Source organism: Taudactylus pleione, unplaced genomic scaffold, assembly GCF_031769625.1.
Source record: "Taudactylus pleione unplaced genomic scaffold, aTauple2 ptg002729l, whole genome shotgun sequence".
Taxonomy (NCBI): Eukaryota; Metazoa; Chordata; class Amphibia; order Anura; family Myobatrachidae; genus Taudactylus; species Taudactylus pleione.
In genome coordinates, this window is record NW_028287105.1 from 186674 (window position 1) to 200850 (window position 14177).

Genomic DNA, 14177 nt, shown 5'->3' on the forward strand with positions numbered 1-14177 from the left:
TGTTGGTACTTGTAGTTCTAAACAAAGACAAAAGGTGCGTACACGCACAACGATTTTTTTGAACAATTTAACTATAACGATGTCGTTATCGTTCAAAAAATCGTTCAGTGTAAAATGATAAACGATTATCGTTCATGCGCGTTCACGTTTGTCGATTGTAGTTTGTAGCTCAGTCAGAATGGCCAACTGAACGATTTTCAATAGAAGTTGCAACATTTTTCCTTCAACACACAGAAAATCGTTTATTGAGTAAAGTAAAACCAACTACTTTGTAAAACGATTTTCGTTCACTTTTTCAAGGGAAAAAGTGAACGAAAATCGTTCAATGAAAATCGTTCACTACTTACAGCGTTGTGTGTGTACGCACCTTTAATGTCTGACTTCAACCTATTAGCTTCCCCTGTTATACTGTGACACCTGCCTGGCGTAACCCACGCTTGCTGTCCCCTTGCTTTGGCGATATCCACCCCACGATACGATTGTGTAGGCGTGCGTGCAGAAACGCTCCTGCAATGGTCGGATCGGAAAGTCGCATCTTATGAGCAGTTTAGTATTTTAGATACCAGACCTCCCGATCCCATAGAAGAACACGGGGGTCACAGGCGCTCACACTGATTGGATGAAATACTCTGATGCCCGGAGCGTTATCCCATCAGGCGAGTGATCGCTATAGTGTATAATCCATTATAAGCTGGTACAGTACACACTATATAATTGTATGGCCAATCAGCCGATAATTCTGTGCAGGGGAGTAATTAGGTATTTGAAGGCCCCATAGCAAAAGTTAGTGAGGACCCCTATGTACTGTACCACCCAATGGTGATACATGTATATAATATGTTACTGTGACAAGAAAGATGGTTCCCCCTCAGCTCTGGGCCCCATAGCAGCTGCACCCTTACACCTGCGGTAGTTACGCCCATAATTGTATGATGGGGACGATAATTGTATAGTGTGTATGCAGGAGGGTTATGCGATAAACAACGTCTATCGCTCCTGCAAATGGTCGGATCTGGAGGTCGCATCTTATGAGCTGCACACCCGATCCGACCAATCCTGTTCAAGAGCTCATAGGAAAGTACATTTCTCAGCGTGTACGGGTGCGCACTGATCTGGTAATCGCTTGGAGGGCAAAATGTACTAAGTGGCGGTTTCTAAACCCTGGCGGTTTGGCGGCGGGTTTGCTATCCGCAGATTTACTAAGACCAAAACCGCAGCAAAACCGCAGTCAAACACATTTTAGAATGGAATAGCACAGGGCTGTCATTTAGAACCCGCTGTCAAACCGCCACCAAACCTCCGGGGTTTAGGACCCGCCACTTAGTAAATTTTGCCCGGAGTGTCGAGGCACAGATCGTTCTGCAGAATTCATGGAAACATGGAATCTCGCGAAGAGCGCCATGTTCCACTACAAAGCTCGAGGCTCGTGGCATCCGTGGCAGCTCCTCTCATCTCTAGTGACCTATAAGAGCAGAACACTTTGTATTTCCATGACTAACATGTCCCTGTACTTCTCTTTCCCTTCAGTCGGCGGCATCTACACAGTCCTCCAAACTAAAGCTAAGATCACAGTGGACGAGTGGGGAGAGAACTACTTTATGATGGGTCCGTACTACGAGCACAACGTCAGGACGCAGGTGGAGATCTGTGACCCTCCGAACGCAGCTTTCACCAGGGCGATGGATTCCCTGCAAGCTCAGGGCTGTCAGGTAGAGATTTCCCAGGAATCTAATCCCGGCTCAGCGGATTACAGGAGAATTAACACTTCCAGACATTTTTATTTTCAGCAAATAGTCACCAGATCCTATTAGAGAGTTTCCTGAGACCTTTCCAATTACACCCAGAGCCCCTGACGGAGCGTCTCTGTTCTTAGGGAGCGTGATTCAGAGATGCGCACGATGCCTGTCGCTGCTGCGATCGTGTATTCAGTGAACGTGTGAAAATATGCGAATGTCTCAGCCGCCATCTTGTACAGAGACGTCCACCTCCGGCGTCTCACATGTGCCGCATACATAGAAATGTGAGAGCAACGGAATTGCCAGGCGCACATGGAACCTCTGAGTAACCCTTTGCTGTCTCAGAATGAGCCCCTCACCTAAGGCGCTAGGGTCCCTGCAGCTGCGTAGCAATTCACAGAGGCTCGCTAGGGAGTGCCTGGAACATGGTCTTAACGCACCTGCAATTTTCTTGCCACTCCCCGCTCCCTCCCCCAAATGCTGACTGTCGCTCTCTTAACGAATAAATCCTCTCTGCGACCGTCATCGCTTACCAATCGCTTTAAGCGCAGTGCGGCTTTGGCTCATGCAATAAATCGTTCTTGTGCGTCAAACATCAACATTGCACCCATCTCTGAATCAAACCCTAGGAGAGGGGACTGAGAGCCGGAGGTGAGAGAGGGGGGTGAGAGGAGGAGGGTGAGAGAGGGGGGATGGGAGAGAGGGGTGAGAGAGGGGGCTGGGAGCGGGGAGCGGGGGGCTGAGACAGAGGGGTGAGAGAGGGGGCTTATAGGGTGAGGTGAGAGCTGGGGGGTGGTGAGAGCGGGGGGCTAAGAGAGGGGGCTGAGAGCGAGGAGGATGAGAGACGGGACTGAGAGCGAGGGGGATGAGAGAGGGGGCTGTGAGTGAGGGGTGAGAGCCGGGGGGGGTGAGAGGGGGGAGAAATTTGGTGGGTGAGAGAGGGGGCTTAGAACGGGAGGTGAGAGCCGGGGGGGGTGAGAGCGGGGGGGTGAGAGTGGGGGGTGAGAGAGGGGGCTGAGAGCGGGAGGGTGAGAGTGGGGGGTGAGAGTGGGAGGGTGAGAGAGGGGGCTGAGAGCGGGGGGGGTGAGAGAGGGGGCTGAGAGCGAGGGGGGTGAATCATGTATAACAAGTTATAATATATATATATATATATATATATATATATATATATATGTGGACATAATCCCGGCAAATGGGATGTCAGCTCTTAGAATACTGGCGCTGGAATCCCGAACACCTGTCAGAATCACGGCGCAGGCATCCCAAAGGTAAGTAGTGGGGTTAGGGGTGAGGGTTAGGTTTTGGCACCGAGGAGGGAGGGTTAGGGAAAGGAGAAGAGTTTGGATACCAACCGATAGGTGTCGGTGTACTAACCCTGTCAGGATTTTGGCCGCCGGGATACCAAGCACCGACATCCCGTACCTATCCCTATAACTTCATATCTTGTCCCAGTAGAGATTATTAATTGTGCAGGTTATAATATGAGAGGACTTTAGCTTGGGTTGGGTATGAAATATCGGCAGTCGGGATGCCTGCTGTCAAAATGCCGACAGCCGCATCCCAATGCACGGTTTACCGACATGGGTTGGGTAAGTATACTGACCCTCCCCCCTTCTCCCCCCAACCCTCCCTCCTTCTCCCCCTAACCTTCCCTTCTTGAACACAAACCCCCCCAGTGCTGCCTATCCCTAACCTCCCCCCCCACAGCCTAACCCTGACCCCCCCAGTGCTGCCGCTCCTTAACCCTTCTCACAGCCTAACCCTGACTACCCCATGGTGCCTATCCCTTACCTCCCCCGCCACAGCCTAACCCTGACCCCCCCGTGGTACCTATCCCTAACCTCCCCCCCACAGCCTAACCCTGACCCCCCCTTCTCCTGACTGTCAGTATATGTCCGCCTGTCTCACACCTTCTCCTGACTGTCAGTATATGTCCGCCTGTCTCACACCTTCTCCTGACTGTCAGTATATGTCCGCCTGTCTCACACCTTCTCCTGACTGTCAGTATATGTCCGCCTGTCTCACACCTTCTCCTGACTGTCAGTATATGTCCGCCTGTCTCACACCTTCTTCTGACTGTCTTTATATATCCGCCAGTCTCACACCTTCTCCTGACTGTCAGTATATGTCCGCCTGTCTCACACCTTCTCCTGACTGTCAGTATATGTCCGCCTGTCTCACACCTTCTCCTGACTGTCAGTATATGTCCGCCTGTCTCACACCTTCTCCTGACTGTCAGTATATGTCCGCCTGTCTCACACCTTCTCCTGACTGTCAGTATATGTCCGCCTGTCTCACACCTTCTCCTGACTGTCAGTATATGTCCGCTTGTCTCACACCTTCTCCTGACTGTCAGTATATGTCCGCCTGTCTCACACCTTCTCCTGACAGTCAGTATATGTCCGCCTGTCTCACACCTTCTCCTGACTGTCAGTATATGTCCGCCTGTCTCACACCTTCTCCTGACTGTCAGTATATGTCCGCCTGTCTCACACCTTCTCCTGACTGTCAGTATATGTCCGCCTGTCTCACACCTTCTCCTGACTGTCAGTATATGTCCGCCTGTCTCACACCTTCTCCTGACTGTCAGTATATGTCCGCCTGTCTCACACCTTCTCCTGACTGTCAGTATATGTCCGCCTGTCTCACACCTTCTCCTGACTGTCAGTATATGTCTGCCTGTCTCACACCTTCTCCTTACTGTCAAAATATGTCCGCCTGTCTCACATCTTCTCCTGACTGTCAGTATATATCTGCCTGTCTCACACCTTCTCCTGACTGTCAGTATATATCCGCCTGTCTCACACCTTCTCCTGACTGTCAGTATATGTCCGCCTGTCTCACACCTTCTCCTGACTGTCAGTATATGTCCGCCTGTCTCACACCTTCTCCTGACTGTCAGTATAGTCCCCCTGTCTCACACCTTCTCCTGACTGTCAGTATATGTCCGCCTGTCTCACACCTTCTCCTGACTGTCAGTATAGTCCCCCTGTCTCACACCTTCTCCTTACTGTCAGTATATATCCGCCTGTCTCACACCTTCTCCTGACTGTCAGTATATATCCGCCTGTCTCACACCTTCTCCTGACTGTCAGTATATGTCCGCCTGTCTCACACCTTCTCCTGACTGTCAGTATATATCCGCCTGTCTCACACCTTGTCCTGACTGTCAGTATATATCCGCCTGTCTCACACCTTCTCCTGACTGTCAGTATATGTCCGCCTGTCTCACACCTTCTCCTGACTGTCAGTATATATCCGCCTGTCTCACACCTTCTTCTGACTGTCTTTATATATCCGCCAGTCTCACACCTTCTCCTGACTGTCAGTATATGTCCGCCTGTCTCACACCTTCTCCTGACTGTCAGTATATGTCCGCCTGTCTCACACCTTCTCCTGACTGTCAGTATATGTCCGCCTGTCTCACACCTTCTCCTGACTGTCAGTATATGTCCGCCTGTCTCACACCTTCTCCTGACTGTCAGTATATGTCCGCCTGTCTCACACCTTCTCCTGACTGTCAGTATATGTCCGCCTGTCTCACACCTTCTCCTGACTGTCAGTATATGTCCGCCTGTCTCACACCTTCTCCTGACTGTCAGTATATGTCCGCCTGTCTCACACCTTCTCCTGACTGTCAGTATATGTCCGCCTGTCTCACACCTTCTCCTGACTGTCAGTATATGTCCGCCTGTCTCACACCTTCTCCTGACTGTCAGTATATGTCCGCCTGTCTCACACCTTCTCCTGACTGTCAGTATATGTCCGCCTGTCTCACACCTTCTCCTGACTGTCAGTATATGTCCGCCTGTCTCACACCTTCTCCTGACTGTCAGTATATGTCCGCCTGTCTCACACCTTCTCCTGACTGTCAGTATATGTCCGCCTGTCTCACACCTTCTCCTGACTGTCAGTATATGTCTGCCTGTCTCACACCTTCTCCTGACTGTCAGTATATGTCCGCCTGTCTCACACCTTCTCCTGACTGTCAGTATATGTCCGCCTGTCTCACACCTTCTCCTGACTGTCAGTATATGTGTGCCTGTCTCACACCTTCTCCTTACTGTCAAAATATGTCCGCCTGTCTCACATCTTCTCCTGACTGTCAGTATATATCTGCCTGTCTCACACCTTCTCCTGACTGTCAGTATATATCCGCCTGTCTCACACCTTCTCCTGACTGTCAGTATATGTCCGCCTGTCTCACACCTTCTCCTGACTGTCAGTATATGTCCGCCTGTCTCACACCTTCTCCTGACTGTCAGTATATGTCCGCCTGTCTCACACCTTCTCCTGACTGTCAGTATAGTCCCCCTGTCTCACACCTTCTCCTTACTGTCAGTATATATCCGCCTGTCTCACACCTTCTCCTGACTGTCAGTATATATCCGCCTGTCTCACACCTTCTCCTGACTGTCAGTATATGTCCGCCTGTCTCACACCTTCTCCTGACTGTCAGTATATATCCGCCTGTCTCACACCTTGTCCTGACTGTCAGTATATATCCGCCTGTCTCACGACTGTTGGGTCACGCCTTTGCACCTCCACCTGAGCTTGGTTTTCTTCCAGGTGTACTTCGGTCGGTGGCTGATTGAGGGTAATCCCTACGTTGTACTTTTTGACATCAGCTCTGCTGCATGGAACCTTGACAGATGGAAAGGAGAGTTTTGGGATGCGTGTAGCGTGGGAATTCCTTTCCAGGACCGGGAAGCCAATGACGCCTTATTATTCGGTTCGCTCACGGCGTGGTTCCTGAAAGAGGTGAGTTATATTTGTGTTTTGCAGAGTAACAGGGAGCGTCACTGATTGTCACTGGTCCCAGCATTATCAGGGACTGCGTCTGCGGGGTCTGTTTCCGCAATGGTTTAAGTATCTCCTGTGTTGGGCTAACCCCGCAGTCCGGAGTCCACATTAATTTAAATGCTGATTGCTGTCTGGGCCCATCTAGCTACTCTAACCCTACGGGGAGAGCATTACCAAAGGGGGATCTTCCGATCACTCCCAGACAGGGTTTATGTTCCTCCAGTCCCGGCTATTGCGCTATTGTTCTGTGCGTGGGCTGGGGTCAGAGGTGACAATAGCGGTAGATGACAATGATACCCAGTACTATGTTACCAATTGTATAGTGCAATGCTAGTGCTATATAAATATATGTTAATAAATAAATAAAAAGTAATACCTTGTTGGGGACCCACTGCCACCAATGATAACAATACCATACTAAGAGCTATTATATAGCAGAACATGGACAGTCCTGTTATCTGCTGACCACACGAGTCTCTCCTCTCTCTGCTGGTCACCCTGCCCCACGTTCTTCATAACTATCACCCGGCTACATCTGAGGACACCAGCCATGTACAATGCGCATTGTATGGTGCAAATGACTGATGCTTCCAAATAACAGTGCATGTTTCAAGGGTATACTTATTTAAGCAAAGGTGGAATAATTTATTTTCTATAATTTCCCATTGCGGGTGCAGTGTGACTCCTGAAGTTTGACCATTTGAGTCTGAAACTCAACAGTATAGACAGTGCATCCGGAAAGTATTCACAACGCTTCACTTTTTCCACATTTTGTTATGTTACAGCCTTATTCCAAATGGAACAAATTCATTTTTGTTCTCAAAATTCTACATACAATACCCCGTAATGACAACATGTAAAAAGTTTTTATTAAATTTTTGCAAATTTAATAAAAAAACACTAAGAAATCACATGTACATAAGTATTCACAGCCTTTGCCATGAAGCCCTGTTTCCACTGATCATCCTTGAGATGTTCCTACAGCTTAATTTGAGTCCACCTGTGGTGAATTCTGGTGATTGGACATGTTTTTGAAAGGCATACACCAGTCTATATAAAGGTCCCACACTTGACAGTGCATGTCAGAGCACAAACCAAGCAAGTCCAAGGAATTGTCTGTAGACCTCCGAGACAGGATTGTCTCGAGGCACAAATCTGGGGAAGGGTACAGAAAAATATCTGCTGCTTTGAAGGTCCCAATGAGCACAGTGGCCTCCATCATCCATAAATGGAAGAAGTTCGGAACCACCAGGACTCTTCCTAGAGTTGGCCGGCCGTCTAAACTGAGCGATCGGGGGAGAAGGGCCCTAGTCAGGGACGTGACCAAGATCCCGATGGTCACTCTGTCAGAGCTACAGCATTCCTCTGTGGAGAGAGGAGAATCTTCCAGAAGGACAACCGTCTCTGCAGCAATTCACCAATCAGGCCTGTATGGTAGAGTGGCCAGACAGAGGACACTCCTTAGTAAAAAGCACATGGCAGACTTCCTGGAGTTTGCCAAAATGCACCTGAAGGACTCTCAGACCATGAGAAATAAAAAAAAAGAACTCTTTGGCGTGAATGCCAGGTGTTATGTTTGGAGGAAACCAAGCACCGCTCATCACCAGGCCAATAACATCCCTACAGTGAAGCATGGTGGTGGCAGCATCATGCTGTGGGGATGTTTTCCAGCAGCAGGAACTGGGAGACTAGTCAGGATAGAGGGAAAGATGAATGCAGCAATGTACAGAGACATCCTGGATGAAAACCTGCTCCAGAGCGCTCTTGACCTTAGACTGGGGCGATGGTTCATCTTTCAGCAGGACAACGACCATAAGCACACAGCCAAGATATCACAGGAGTGGCTTCAGGACAACTCTGTGACTGTCCTTGAGTAGCCCAGCCAGAGCCCAGACTTGAATCCAATTGAACATCTCTGGAGAGATCTGAAAATGGCTGTGCACCGACGCTTCCCATCCAACCTGATGGAGCTTGAGAGGTGCTGCAAAGAGGAATGGGCGACACTGCCCAAAGATAGGTGTGCCAAGCTTGTGGCATCATATTCAAAAGACTTGAGGCTGTAATTGCTGCCAAAGGTGCAACAACAAAGTATTGAGCAAAGGCTGTGACTACTTATGTACATGTGATTTCTTAGTGTTATTTTTTTTTTTTTATTAAATTTGCAAAAATCTCAAAAAACTTTTTACACGTTGTCATTATGGGGTATTGTGTGTAGGACAAAAATGAATTTATTCCATTTGGAATAAGGCTGTAACCTAACAAAATGTGGAAAAAGTGAAGCGTTGTGAATACTTTCTGGATGCACTGTATTTAATTAAATATTTTGTATATGCTGCATTCATATCAGTATTTGTGTTACTCAGATTCGTGATCTGGCATTTATACCATTTTCTATGTTTTATTTAGCTGACTAATCAGTTCCAGGACAAGCCAAACGTCATCGCCCATTTCCATGAGTGGCAGGCGGGGGCTGGTTTAATACTGTCCAGGTATCAGAAGCTTCCTGTTGCTACAATCTTTACCACCCATGCCACCCTGCTGGGGAGATACCTGTGTGCTGCCAACATGGACTTCTACAACAGGCTGGATCAGGTACTGCTGACTGGGTAGAAGGTCCAGTGTCCGGTAACCAGGTCTATGGATATATGTGCAAGTAGATGTTTCTGTGTCCAGTCAGAAAGTCTCGTGTCAGATAGGCAGTTCTATGATCAGTGCTGTATCAAAGCAGGAGGTGACCAGGTGGAGGATTCAGTGACCAGGTTGAGATTGACCAGGTTGAGTGGACCTGGTGGAGTGTCCAGTGACCTGGTGGAGGGTCCTCTGACCAGGCAGTGGGTCCTCTGACCAGGTAGGGGGTCCAGTGACCAGGTAGGGGGTCCAGTGACCAGGCAGTGGGTCCTCTGACCAGGTAGGGGGTCCAGTGACCAGGTAGGGGGTTCCATGAGCAGGTGGAGGGTCCACTGTCTAAGTAGAATGTCAAGTCTAGATAAATAGTTTAATGTCAGATAGAGGGTCCAGTGGCCAGGTGTAGAATCCACTAACCAGGTAGAGAGTCTAGTGCCCAAGTAGAGGGTCCAGTGACCATGTAAACAGTTCAATGTGAATAGAGAATCCAGTGACCAGCGAGATGTTCCAATGACCAGGTAGAGAGTCCAGTGACCAGCGAGATGTTCCAATGACCAGGTAGAGAGTCCAATGACCAGGTTGAGAGTCCAGTGTCCAGATAAACCTAACAAATCAATAGTGATCATAGGACATTAATCCATCATGGTGGAGGGTTTCGGAGCCCGGGTAAGGTTGGTAAAGATGCCATTAGTGGGTTGCAATGCTGGATATTTTATTGAACCTATAGTCACTAATGCTGACAGACTAGAGAGGAGCTCGACCAATCAGCGTTCAGGGCGGAATCACCATGGAGATGCCTTGTTTCCGTGCCCTGCATTTCCTTGGGTTCCGTGATTAAGCATTTGGAAACCTTCCTCTAGGAATCCTGCACTTGCCCCTACAGGGGGATTACATGGATCCCTACAACACGAGCACTTTAGCTGTGTGCAGCATTTACAAATCTATTCCAGCATCTAAACTGCGTGTGTGATAATAACCTGTTCTTCGATTTCAGCGCAAAAAGCATCACACGTGGCCCCACACACGTTACTCTGTGACACCGCCTCTCTGGGTATTCACGCTCATGCATGTGACTCAGAGATTAAATGCTGCTTCCTCAGCGCATATTGGAATACTAACCATAGTAATGACATTATTCCCCAGGGGGTGAGCTCTCACCCAAATGTGTGAGGTGCGGCAACACCTCTGTCATCCATATTTTCTGTGCTGGCCTACATCTCCTAAATCCCTGACAAACACCAATACCACCTTCACCACCAACACCACCTCCACCACCACCTCGCCACCAACACCACCCCCACCCCTACCACCAACACCACCTCCACCAACCCGTACCACCAAACCACCAACACCACCAACTCCACCCCCACTACCTCCACCACAAACACCGCCTCCACCACCGCCTTCAACAGCAGCACCACCCCCACCACTTACTCCACCAGCACCACCACCAACACCACCTCCACCACCACCTCAACCACCAATACCACCCCCACCAACACCACCCAAACCCATACCACCAACACCACCTCCACCAACACCACCACCTCCCCCACCACTACCTCCAACACCACCACCAACACCACTCCAACCCCTACCACCAAAAACCACTACCTCCACCCCACCACCAACACCATCCCCACCCCTACCTCAACCCCCACCACCAACACCACCCCCACCACCACTACCTCCACCCCTAACACCAACACCACCCCCACCCCTACCTCAACCCCCACCACCAACACCACCCCCACCACCACTACCTCCACCCCCACCACCAACACCACCCCTACCCCTACCTCCACCCCCACCACCAAACCACCTCCCCCACCCCTACCAACACCACCTCCACCAAACCACCTCCCCCACCACTACCTCCAACACCACCTCCACCAGCACCCCCACCACTACCTCTACTCCCACCACCACCACCCCCACCATCAACACCCCCTCAACCTTCCATATTCCATCAAAACATTGTAATTCTCCATTTTCCCAACCGTGTGCTTATGGCGCTGCTGAAATTTGGGTCACCTTATAAATAAAGGCTAAAAATAACAATTATTCACACTTTGGGGCTGATGCAGCAATTGCAGCTACGTGCGCAGATCGGGCGACAGCTATCCATTGCGCTTGCGTATAAGCCGCACTGTGCGTGCGCTGTGATTGCTCTGCGATTACATGCGCACAGAAGAATCCATCGCAGAGTGAGTGACAGGCTGTCAGCGTTTGGGTGCGGTGACGGGGGAGTGGTCAGAGAAACGCAGGCGTGCCTGTCCGTGTGAGTGCCGTTCCTTGAGCGTGCATCCATTAGTCACTGTGATGGCGTACGCAGCATGAGAGACCCCTGTGTGCGAGGAGACTGGCGGTGTCTGCGGCCGCTCAGACCTGGTGTAAATGCTACGTGACCGGCCGATGTGTGTCCATAGTACCGATGTTTACGTAGAAGAGCGACATTGGACAGATATGTGAAGGCGGCAGTGGGTGTCTTTACGTCGGCATTAGCATACGTTCGCAGCTGCGTTCTGTGCCAAATCACAGCTACGATCGCATTAATAATGGTTGCTGAAGGCCCTTTATCGCGTCTGTACTGTATATACAGTATAATGGTAAATATTTATAATGTGCATACAATAAGTTATTATTAATATTATTCACTTTACCTTAGTAAGTTATAGATAGTGACAGCCAGGAATACGGCATAACCGTGGTTGTGTCAGATAGAATAAGCTGTAAGTTAGGCCCCTGTCGTCTGTTACCTGCGATGTCTTATTCACAGACATTGTATTAGTCAGATGTGAGAGGAGACTAGTCGTAGTCGCTGCCCTTTGTACTCTCTCGCCCTTTAAAGGTTAAATATCGGCTGCTGAATTTGGTCCAGATTAGGTAAATGGGTTGTCTGACCTTCGCAGCGCCTCGGAAGGGCCAGGACCCCTCATCACTCAGACAGCCCCCATCATCCCACACGCTACATACGTGGCCTTTGGGCTCCGCTGACCTTTCCCCGGCCATGGAAGCCCCCTCATTAGGACATCTGAGCTCCCAGAAAATGTTCACGTTTGTCAGAAAGTTATTTAGCAAATACGGAAATGTCCAGCAGACGTCTGACCGGCCCTGACCGTCATCCCTGGTATTACTATCCTGTAAATGTCAGCTGGGGGGGCCGGAGTATAATATTATAATTGGCGGTTACACACACGGATAACAGAACAGTTTTGTCAAGGAAATTGTTTTCTTTGTGTACATTTCAGATGTAAACTTATTTTGCTGTAATAATTCCTGAGTTAATGTTATATAATACCCGTCAGTCGCAGAGCCCCAGAAGCTGATTGGATTAGCAGGTTACGGATTGATTAGGGTTGTTATGTTGCCGATAAGTGTTGATAAATTCCATTTACCAGAATTGCAGTTTTCAGTCTCCACAAAAATCCAGGTATAATGTCCTTTTATTCCGTACACTGGGCGTGACTGCAGTGTTCTCCCCAGAAAATATTTCCTGCCGGGTGGCATCAAGAAGTAGCCGTGTGGGGGCCTTCACAATAATAAAATGTTTTAAATCCTGACCTTATAATGATTTAAACTTGAAATAATTTATATTTTAATTCTCTTCTTCTTAGAGGCCCAGATACTGTCCCCACTTGCAGGCTACACAGAATATATAGTATATACAGCTCTACAGATGCTGGGCCTAATTCAGACCCGCTGAGCGCTCGCAAGCGGGTCGATGTTGGCCCAGTGCGCATGCGCACGACGGACCCGGCTCCGTCGTGCGCATGCGCGAGACCCGGATAGCGACGGGGAAGCCGTCGCTCCGGGTCTCGCACCAAAGGGGGCGTGCTGTCGATGTTGAGTGTTGAGTGTTGAGCGTCCGGCTCTGAATCATGCCCACTGTCCCCACTTGCAGGCTACACTGAATATATTCTTTATACAGCTCTACAGATACTGGCCCCACTTGCAGGCTACACAGAATATATTTTATATACAGCTCTACAGATACTGGCCCCACTTGCAGGCTCTCTTTAATCAGTTCAGGTGACTGCTCCCGCCTGAACTTTTATACAGGAGGAGGGATCTTTGCCCCCCAGCCTGACACCACCCCTGCACTGTGATGGACAACTACCCCCCGCCCCAATGCCACATCCCCTGCTCGGCACTCTCCCCTGACCCAATGCCGTGTCCCCTGCCCCAATGCCACATCCCCTGCTCGGCACTCTCCCCTGACCCAATGCCGTGTCCCCTGCCCCAATGCCACATCCCCTGCTCGGCACTCTCCCCTGACACAATGAGGGATTCGATTGGATCGCAAATCCAAGTGTCTATGTGCAAAGATGCAGCCGCGCTCACTGATCCTTTGATAATCAGCTTTCTGAGTGACCTCATGGCCGCGCTGGATGGTCGCAACAACTGAGATGCCGGCGGCATTTTGACTGCGTACAGGATCACAGACACCGGCTGCGACACCCCGCAAACGCTCGTGATACGTCTGCAATGTCGCCACTCCCCAAATGCCCCCTGACTCTGTGAATCACACTGTGGGAAAATAGTTGCTGTGACCGCCAATGGTGAGGTACCGTGACGCCTGATAATCGCTCAACGGCGCAAATATCACGTCCATCTCTGAATCAGGCCCAGAGTCTCCCGCTCACTAGGAATCGGTGACCCCGCTGAGGCATTTGGCGCAGTAGTGAATGGATTTGTTATATTGCCATGAGGATTGGTAAAGCCCATTAGCTGTGTCAGAGGCTCATTCACTGTAAGGATATAAAGTGTCTCCCTCAGACTTTGTGTTTCTGTTTTTGTTTGTCGCTAAGTTTGACATAGACAAAGAGGCCGGAGAGCGGCAGATTTATCACCGATACTGCATGGAGCGCGCAGCTGTCCACTGCGCTCACGTCTTCGCCACCGTCTCTCAGATCACCGGCATCGAGGCGGAGCACATGCTGAAAAGGAAACCGGGTGAGATCACTGCTGCAAATATTAAACTTACATTATAATATTTTATCATAACAATCA

The 14177-nt window shown here is 49.7% G+C and overlaps 1 protein-coding gene across 1 annotated transcript in view; it reads left to right on the forward strand.

The window, feature by feature from the left end:
- The window catches only part of LOC148431174 (glycogen [starch] synthase, liver-like), a gene marked incomplete at its 3' end in the record, with an annotated part of 84845 nt that overhangs the window by 4443 nt on the left and 66225 nt on the right, over positions 1–14177 (forward strand). Inside the window, exons 2-5 of the mRNA XM_088466242.1 lie at positions 1528–1709; positions 6306–6497; positions 8946–9131; positions 13976–14120. Of these exons, the coding sequence (XP_088322368.1) occupies positions 1528–1709; positions 6306–6497; positions 8946–9131; positions 13976–14120 (705 nt within the window). The remainder of the gene's footprint in view (positions 1–1527; positions 1710–6305; positions 6498–8945; positions 9132–13975; positions 14121–14177) is intronic.